Here is a 10273-nt window from a genome sequence, read left to right as displayed (position 1 = left end):
GACTTTGGGAAATATCAGGGGTCTAAACAGACCCCTGGCATTTTCTTTTTGAAATAGAAAAAGAAATTGAGGACGCAGCACTCAATGAATGGAAAGCACTCATTACAGAGGCTTCCCATTCATAACTGGTGATGGTAAAACATTTATTATTATTCAGTTATGAATGGGTAGAAGCCTCTATTCTGGATAGCCTTCCACCTATTAAGAAACTAATGAATGAACAGAAAGTGATGTAAAGCACTTCCTATTCATTCATAACTGGGAACACAGTACTATTTGTCCCCAGCTGTTTACAAACATTGGATTGGTCAGCTGATCACGCCAGTGTTTGCTCTGCACACAGGATCAGTAAATATCACAGATATATTTACTGATCCTCCACTTGGCCATGCACTATCACAGAGCCGCAGGCGATCCTGGATTTGACAGCTGGCGCGTATGATCTTCTCCTGACATGCAGCGCTCCCTCCTCCAGCCCCCCACCTGCCGGCCATTTCTCCTCTGATCCCCGCTGCCTGAGCCCATACAGGCGAGGGATCCAAGGAGAAATAGATCCCAGTCTGGAGCAACCATGAGCTTATAGCAGAACAGTAAAAGACACCAACATAAGGCTTATTGAGCTGGCCAGCTGAAAGCAGTTTTCTTCCGCCGTAAGCCTTACATCGGTGGCAACGAAAGGGTTGAAGCTGCTGCCAATTCCAGCCCTAAAGGAGATCCCTTTTATCAAACCTTATATTTGGTTATAGTATCTTGAGTCCAATCAAAACCTTATCTAATCCTAACCCCTGATAAGGGGGAAATTCTTTGAATACTCTGTGCTCATTGGCACATGGGTTGAGGGGCTGGAGGTGTTTTTAGGATAATGTTAACCTTTCCTTTAAATAATTTCTTGTTAAAATAAATAAAGTCAGATTATAGAAGACAATATTTAATGTTTTGAAAAATCTAGAATTTAATTTTGTATATATTTGGTGTACAATGCCAAACATGAAAATAAGATGGTTTGTAATGCTAAAATAAAGTCTAAAATGCAATATTAAATATGTCTGAAAAAAATCTAATAAATTATGTTAAAATACAAATTTAATTTATTTCATGTTTGACATTTGTGTGTCTTTCTGATACTCTAGTGCATTTAAATATAAGCCCTTGATATGAATCCTTTAGTGATCACACTCCTTTGGATCTCCCTAGCCACTTCCTGGTGAACTCTCTGTCCTGAATCTCAGAGCAGATACTGCTGACCCAGCTCACTCATACAGCAGGTGAAGAGAGAGCCAAAAAAAAATCTGATAATGCAGATCAATTAAGTTTTTATTAAAAAATATAAAACCATAAAATGTTTTTAAAAGTTCATATGTCTATGCCTGCTGAGGTCACTAATGCGGACTCCGCCCCGCACATTTTGGCCAATAGGCTAGAATTGCAATGTCTTTACCATAATTAAATAGTAAAATATATGCATAGCCCATAAGGGGGAAATGCATAGAAATCCTCTATTGCAAACATTAAACAAATTATTGAATGTCATAGGTCATACATAAACTCCTTAGAGATATCAAGGCACCTGTTTAAATGTTTTTATTCTATCTCTGCTAACTATTCGTGATAAAACAAGGAATGTATCAAGTTGATAGATCCACTTAGTCTCAGTTCAGAGACTTTATTTCAGCCACGCCAATATGTCCCAATCTATTGATCCCTATACACTTCAGATCACTAGGTATTTTATTGTTCATCTTTGCAAAATGCAATGAGACACTGTATTTAAACGCTTTTGGTATCAGTAGACTGTTTAGCAGTAGCAGCATAGCTTGTCATCCTTCTTTTGAGGATACTTTAACCACAAAAACACACCAAAAATGCATGTACATGTGTTTTATGTGCTCCCATTAACATCTCTGGGGCCACAAAATGCACTGTGTAGCACCAAACGAAGCACCAGCACCATTCCCAAACATCACAAAGTTTAATTGCGGTGAATGGGCACCATTAAGAACCATATGATTTCCATTGTTGTGCTGTGCAGCGTGACAGCAGACACAGGATAAATTGCACAAGTGCTAATGGGGCTTAAACTGGTTTCTTGAAAGTGTTTTACCAGTGAAGGCAGCTGACGGGTATGAAATATGAAGATTAATTATCTGATTACAGACAGACTGGTCTGTACTGCCTTTTATATCTGCATTACTTTGAGCTCCTAGGGCTTGAGTTAAAGGGAGTTTTTTTGTTTTTTCAGCGGAAAAAGTAAATGAGAACCTGAAAGAACTGACCCAGCAAGTGAACCCAGGGGATGTTGTCAGTGTTCCTGGAATCCGGAAGGCTATGGGAATCATCACGCCATATGTAGACACAGAAGAGATGGTGGTGGATCTGACAACAGGTTTGTTTCCTTTTTGATATTGATGTTTTTGTTTTTTTGTTACCCTCACTGGTAAAATTTCTCCCCCTCACTGCATTCCAATTTCTCACGTGTGTATGTGTGTAATATACACACATACATATTCTGTCACACACAGTGTGGAAAATAATTATTTCATCCCCTGCAGATTTTGTAAGTTTGCCCACATACAAAGAAATGAAAGGTCTATCATTTTTATCATGGGTGTATTTTAAATGATAGAGACAGAATATCAACCAAAAATCCAGAAAAAACACATGATACAAATTAGGGCTGCAACAACTAATCGACATAATCGATTATAATCGATTATTGAAAAAGTTGTCAACTTTTTCAATCATCGATTAATCGGCTTCCGATTGGTTGGCTCTGTTCACGGCTCCACATGCTGCACGCCACACCTCCTCCTCCCCACCTCATGTTTGCCGCTGCCAGACCCGCCCGCATCCATACGCCACACCTCCTCCCTGCCTCACGCTCACCGCCCAAATCCACAATTGGCACAGGGACGCGGGGAGAAGAAGTAAGGAGGAGGAGGTGTGGGGGGCATGACAGCTACTGATAGACAGGCCCGATCTCAGAAACAAGTTGCTGGAAGACTGCTCAGGTAAGCCTGCACTTTCCCACACAGGCTGCTCTATAATGTATTGCTGGGATTTGTAGCGCTCTATAGCTGATGGTACATTGTGCTGTATATTATACCATGAGCTATAGAGGACTACAATTCCCAGCAATACATTATACACTGTATGTATAATGCATTGCTGGGATTTGTTGTATTCCTATATAGCTGGTGGTATTCTGCAGTGCACTGTATAGAGGACTACAAATCAAGGAATAATACATTATACAGCGTAATGCGGAATACCTCCAGCTATAGAGGAGTACAACAAATCCCAGCAATAGTACATTATACAGTGGTGCAATGCGGAATACCACCAGCTATAGAGGAATACAAAACCCAGCAATAGTACATTATACAGCGCAATGCAGAATACCGCCAGCTATAGTGTACTATTGCTGGGATTTGTTGTACTCTATAGCTGGTGGTATTCTGCATTACGCTGTATAATGTACAATTGCTGGGTTTTGTAGTCCTCTATAGCCGATGCCATTCTGCATTAATTGCTGTATAATTTTACACTTTTCATTTCACTATATTGCACACCACACTTTTTTCTTTTTTACTTCTACCGCTCCAAGCTTGCTCCTGTGATGGACTACAATCTCAATACAAACTAGTAGTCCATCACTGGAGCCATTTTGTTTAAAAACATTTTTTTTTATCCGATTAACCGATTAATCGAACTTAATAATCGGCTAACTAATCGATTTTGAAAATAATCGTTAGCTGCAGCTCTAATACAAATGTTATAAATTCAGTTGCAGTTCAGTGAGGAAAATAAGTATTTGATCCTCACCCAAAACATGACTTAGTACTTGGTGGAGAAACCCTTGTTGGCAAGCACAGAGGTAAGACATTTCTTGTAGTTGGTTACCAGGTTTGCCCACATCTCTGGAGGGATTTTGGTCCACTCTACTTTACAGATCTTCTCTAAATCCTTAAGGTCTCTTGGCTGTCGCTTGGCAACTCCAATGTTCAGCTCCATCCATACATTTTCTATAGGATTTAAGGGCCGGAGACTGGCTAGGCCACTCCATGATCTTAAAATGCTTCTTGAGCCACTGCTTTGTTGCCTTAGTGATATGTTTTGGGTCATTGTCATGCTGAAAGATCCACGACCCATCTTCAGTGTTGTGGCTGAGTGAAGGAGGTTCTCATCCCAGATTTTTCAATACATGGCCCCGTCCATTGGCCCCTCAACCCTCAACGCGGCAAAGTCCACCTGTACCTTTTGCAGAGAAACAGCCCCAAAGCATAATGTTTCCACCTCCATGCTTGACTGTAGGGATGGTGTTCTTAGGCTCAAAGTTGGCATTTTTCTTCCTCCAAACACAGCGAGTCGAATTAATGCCAAAGAGCTCAATTTTGGTCTCATCTGACCGCAGCGCTTTCTCCCAATCCTTCTCTGAATCATTTAGATGTTCATTGGCAAACCTCAGACGGGCCTGAATATGTGCCTTCTTGAGGGGGGGGACCTTACGGGCGATGCAGGATCTCAATCCATGACGATGTATTTTGTTACCAATAATTTGTTTTGGTGACTGTGGTCTCAACTGCCTTGAGATCATTCACAAGCTCCTCCCGTGTAGTTCTGGGCTGATCCCTCACTTTTCTCATGATCATCCTTACCCCATGAGGTGAAATCTTGCATGGAGCTCCAGACTGATGGTTATTTTGTATTCCTTCCATTTACGAATAATTTCTCCAACAGTTGTTTCCTTCTCGCCAAGCTTCTTGCTGATAGTCTTGTAGCCCATTCCAGCCTTGTGCAGGTCTACAATCTTGTCTCTAACATCCTTTGACAGCTCTTTGGTCTTGCCCATGGTGATGAGGTTTAAATGGAAGAAAGAGATTCTGTGGACAGGTGTCTTTTATATACATAACGAGTTGTTGTTAGGAGCACCTTTTTAAATTGACAGGACTAATCTGTGTACCACATAGCCAGTCTGTGGGAGCCAGAATTATTGTTGGTTGGTAGGGGGGTCAAATTTTATTTTCCTCACTGAACTGCAACTCAATTTATAACATTTGTATCATGTGTTTTTTTCTGGATTTTTGGTTGATATTCTTTCTCGATCATATTAAATACACCTATGATCAACATTATAGACCTTTAATTTCTTTGTAAGTGGGTAAACTTACAAAATCCCTAAGAATGAGATGATGCGTGGACCTATATGGGTTGGACTTGATGGACGTATGTCTTTATTCAACCCCAAATACTATGTATGTGTTATATAGAGTTATCCCATACGTTGTACCATCATTTTCCTGGCTCCTCATGCCAGCCTACTATGGGTCAACTGCCCTCTTGACCCCTTTTAGGTGGGAACGCATGGCTGACATGAGGAGGAGCCAGAAAAGGAAAATGACAGTAAGTATGGGATAACAATTTACCATATTCCTGGCTCTTCTCATGTCCGCCTACTATGGGATGTAAAAGCAATATCAAGTGAGAGAATAAAAACCCAGTACACCATTATACTGCCAAAACAAAAAGAAATAGGTTTATTTAGTAAGAGCAGCAGATAGCACTGAGACTCCCAGCATGCTCTCTGGACTGAACCTAACGGCTAACTTACAATGACATAGAAAGGTGTTTTGGTGTACTCCAACTTGCAGCTTTACAAATCGTATCCACTTAGTTTGATGGCATCTGACGATCCTAGCAGGCTTGCACCTGCTGATCTAAGCACAATGCTCCCCAACCCTTGCTGCTGGCATCCGTCGTCACAGTAATCCAGTTGCCCCTCTGCGGAGTCCTGCCAGGGGACAAGTTGGTAGTCGGAGTGCACCACCTCAGAGATTCTCGAACTACCGCAGGAAGCAGAATCCTCTGAGTAAGGGACGAGCGATCCCATTGTTGCAGGAAATTGACCTGAAAAACTCTCTTGTGCAATCTGGCTCATGGCACCACTGGAATGGTGGATGTGAGGGGACAGAAGCTTCATGCAATCTCTCGCCGTCAGATGAGGAGTGGCTGAAATAATAAGCGATGAAACCTTGTCTTGAACCACTCTTATTTTTCTGATGGTATAAAGGCCTTCGCTTTGACTGTATTGAAGATTGCTCCCAGACACTCTAACCTTTTGAGCAGGCTTTAACATGCTTTTCTCTCTGTTGATCAACCAGACAAAACTTTCTGGGGAGTTGAGCACTTGATCTTAATGCTTAACTGCCTCAGCCCAAAAACAAAAGTAGTGAAATATTTGGATTCCTTGGGTACGTAGGGTAGCCACCTGTGAAGAAAGGATTTTTGAAAAAAGTCTGTACAAAGTGCTGTACAAAGCCCGAACGGCAGACAATGGAACTCATAATGCTGATTTGGTTACGGCAAATCGGAGATATTTCTGATGAGTCTGGCAGATCGCAACATGAAGATAGGCATCCGCTAAATCTATGGACTCCATCCGCTGACCCTGTGTCTCCGAGGACAAGATGGCGTTGAGCGATTTCACCTGAAAGGCAGAACTTTTATGTAGGCGTTGAGCCGTTTCAAATCCAATACTCGTCAGAATTTCCCTGATGGTTTTTTTACTAGAAAAATAAGGGAGTAAAAACCCTCTTCCTTTCTCCCTGCGTGGAACTGGCACAATTGCTTTTGCATGAAGCAACTCTTTGATATAACTCTGCAGACACAGAAACTTCTCTTGAGAAGCTGGGACCCTCGTTGCTAGGAAGAAATGCTAGGGGTGGTCTTCTTGCAAATTCTATTTGATAACCGCGTCTAATAATATCCAGGATCCAGCTGTCTGAAATATTTTCCACCCAGACCAACTCAAACAGGGACAATCTTGCCCCCACCATTTCTGGTTGGGCAGGTTCACCTTCAGAACCTCCTTTACGAAGGCTTGGCATCAGCGACTGCTCTGCCCTTGGGAGCCTTATTAAAGGTACTTTGTGATGCTCTCCAGGAAGAGCAAATACATTATTTCCCTGGCCTGTAAGACCTGGCTTCTCTAAACCTGTCTCAGATAAAGCGATAGGAGCGAAAAGACTACCTCTGCCTTTTCCGATCCTGTACCATAATTCCTGATTTGCCTCCAGATATTCGTTTGATAGCTTCCTCCAACATCTTCCCAAAAAGCTTTGTCCTTCAAACGGAATGGCATAGAGACTCTGTTTTGATGCAGAATCCGCCGACCACTGCCTTAGCCACAATACCCTTCTGGAAGTTTATTAATTAAGCCATGACTCGAGAGTCCAATCTTACTTGATCCACCGCTGCGACAAAATATGCAGCTAATTTGAGGTTGGTGAATAATGACACCAGCTCTGAATCTTCGTTCTGCTGCTGTAACTCTAAACGAGACACCCAATTACGGATAGCTCCTGACAGAGGTCAAGGCTACCGCTGATCTACATGGTGTGCCCGCCACTGCATAGATCCTCTTCAAATCTAATTTGACCCTCCTGTCCATAGGATCCTTGAATGAAACTGAGTCATCTAAGGGAAGGGTAATATGACTTGCTTGCCTGTGCAAGGCTGCATCCACTTTAGGTGTCCCACAAATTGCCATCTTGTGGCCGAAAAGGATACAGTTTAGCCATCCTGTTATGGAAGCTTTGCTTCTTGTCAGGCCTGGCCCATTGTTCCTCCATAAGTTCTTTGATTTCAAAGAATAAGAGGGGACAAACTACCTTCTTCATGCCAGTTAATCGCTTCCTTCACTGCTTTAACAAAAGCTGGAACCTTCAAAAATGCAAAGGAAAAAGATGAGTCCTCAAAATCTTCCAGCGACACAAGTGTCAGAGTCTGACACAGGCGCATGAAAAGAGAGACTCCACCTCCTCATCTGACACACCCCAATTTTTTCTGCCCAGCCTTGGATTACCAGCTTGAGATAATTCCCACATGCTCTGTGCCACAGTTTGCTTAATAAGACTTCACCTCGCAAGCCTCTGCCTCTTTATCCTGCGTTACTTCTTTAAAGCAACTGGAACATATTAGCTTGTTAGGCAAAGAAGACCCTTTGCATACACATGCATACATACTCCAATCAGCCATGACATTATGAGACCAATCAAGGCATGCACTCCACTAGACCTCTGAAGGTATGCTGTAGTATCTGGCACCAAGCTGTCAGTAGCAGATCCTTTTACGTCCTGTAAGTTGCAAGGTGGGGCCACATGGATCTGACTTGTTTTTCCAGCACATACCACACATGCTCAATTGGATTGAGATCTGGAGGCCAAATCAACACCTCAAACTTGGCAGGGTGCATTTTCCTGCTGAAAGAGACCACTGTGCTTTTAGGGAAAACTGTTTCCAAGAAAAGGGGTACTTGGTAAGCAACGATGTTTAGGTAGGTAGCACATGTCAAAGTAACATCCACATGAATAGCAGGACCCAAGGTTTTCAAGCAGAAGATTGACCAAAGCATCTTGGTACTATCTCTTCCCCAGATAAGCGTCACACATGCACCTGGCCATACTCGTGATGTAAAAGAAAATATGATTTATCAGACCAGGCCACCTTCTTCCATTGTTCCGTGGCCCAGTTCTGATGCTCATTGTAGGCTCATTGTGGCTGTGCACAGGGGTCAGCATGGGTATCCTGATCGGTCTGCAACTACGTAGCCTCATATGCAAATGCACGGTCTGTGTATACACCTTTTCTATGTATTCTATGTGTGTGTGTGTATATAATTTTATTTATTTTTTATTTTGCAGGAAATGTGTAGTACGTTAAGCAATGGGGAGTTATAGACTTTCTCTATTTTCCCAGCAGATACCCAAGAAAGCCAGGCAATACCTAAAAACGGAAGCGAGTGTCTGCAACTTGTCATATAGGAACTAAGATGGACCAAACTTGTATATTTGTACAATTGAACTTTTACTTCAATAAACCTGTTTTTGTAATTGGCGTATCAGAGATTTATTGGCTGCAGAAAGGTTAAAAATTAGAAAGAGATTCATGGCATCTAATGGCCATATCCAGGCAGATTTCTCACCAAGTTCGGCAGTTTCTCACCGCGAACGTTCGGCAGTTCATTCCCTGCTGTTCACCCCTATTCTCCAAGGGAGCGGGGGGAAAAAAGCGGGGTCCCCCCAAAAGCCAATACCAGACCCTCAATCCGAGCAGCGGCCTGGCAGAGCAGGAAAAGGGGGCGGGTGAGCCTTGGAGCCAAAGCCATACCTGGCTTTTGGGTACCTAAGGGGTCGGGTATGACTTGAGGGGAACCCCTTTTTGTTTTTCTTTTGACATCTGAGGTCCCCCTCCTAACATTCCTACATGAATTGGGGAGGGGACTACTCGCATATATATTAGGAATAATGGTTTATTCTGAAAAATTATAGAAATGAAGGTTAGTGTACATCAGCATCAAAAGCAAAGTAAACGCATTATGCTTTCAGGAAAATTTAGTTTGCAGATGAGATACTAAAATCGGGAGGGTAATAGACACTATAACATTACAGGAGGACCTGGATAAAGTAGGGGAGTGGGCAACTATATGGCAGATGAGGTTTAATGCTGATAAATGTAAAGTAATGCACTTTGGGGGTAAAAATAGGCAGGCGGAATACACATTAATAGGAACTCCACTAGGGAAGTCAGAAATGGAAAAAGATCTGGGGGCTCATTGTAGGCCACAGATTGAATAATAGCTTGCAGTGCCAGGCTGCGGTAAACAAAGCGAGCAGAGTACTGTCTTGTATTAAAAAGGGAATGTACTGTAGAGACAAGTCTATAATTTTGCAACTTTATAGATCGCTAGTTCGACCTCATCTGGAGTATGCGGTCCAGTTTTGGTCACCAGTACACAGAAAGGATGTCCTGGGGATGGAAAGAGTCCAGAGAAGGTCAACTAAACTAATTAAGGGGATGGAGGAACAAAGCTATGGGACAAGGTTACTAAATTTAAATATGTTCACGCTGGAGGTGCGGAGATAAAGGGGGGGGGATATGATTTTGATGTACAAGATGTTTAATGGTGATGGCAACATCAGCAATAAACTTTTTACGGTAAACTCCATAACAAGGACTAGAGGCCACCACCTAAAATTGGTGAAGGAAAGATTTAACCACAAGGGGCGTAGGGTTTTTTTCTCAGTTAGGGTCTGGAACTCACTGCCACAAGCAGTGGTATTGAATCATGAAAAATGCATTTGGACAATTTCCTCAGAGACCGTAACATACAGGGGTACAGATCACACAGGGACTCGTACACACGCATACACATGTAGAATCATAAACATACACACAATAGGTTGAACTCGATGGACCTTTATTCAACCTCAAATAC

The 10273-nt window shown here is 42.4% G+C and overlaps 1 protein-coding gene across 1 annotated transcript in view; it reads left to right on the top strand.

Annotated features, from left to right (window-relative positions):
• The window catches only part of BRD7 (bromodomain containing 7), a 42065-nt gene extending 33099 nt beyond the window's left edge, over positions 1 to 8966 (top strand). Inside the window, exons 15-16 of the mRNA XM_018566081.1 lie at positions 2240 to 2383; positions 8755 to 8966. Of these exons, the coding sequence (XP_018421583.1) occupies positions 2240 to 2383; positions 8755 to 8819 (209 nt within the window). The 3' untranslated portion in view covers positions 8820 to 8966. The remainder of the gene's footprint in view (positions 1 to 2239; positions 2384 to 8754) is intronic.
• Positions 8967 to 10273: the final 1307 nt, after the last annotated feature.

Source organism: Nanorana parkeri, unplaced genomic scaffold (assembly GCF_000935625.1).
Source record: "Nanorana parkeri isolate BGI_ZX_2015 unplaced genomic scaffold, ASM93562v1 scaffold914, whole genome shotgun sequence".
Lineage (NCBI taxonomy): Eukaryota > Metazoa > Chordata > Amphibia > Anura > Dicroglossidae > Nanorana > Nanorana parkeri.
Note: the sequence above shows the minus strand (reverse complement) of the source record. Positions and strands in the feature narration are given on the sequence as shown.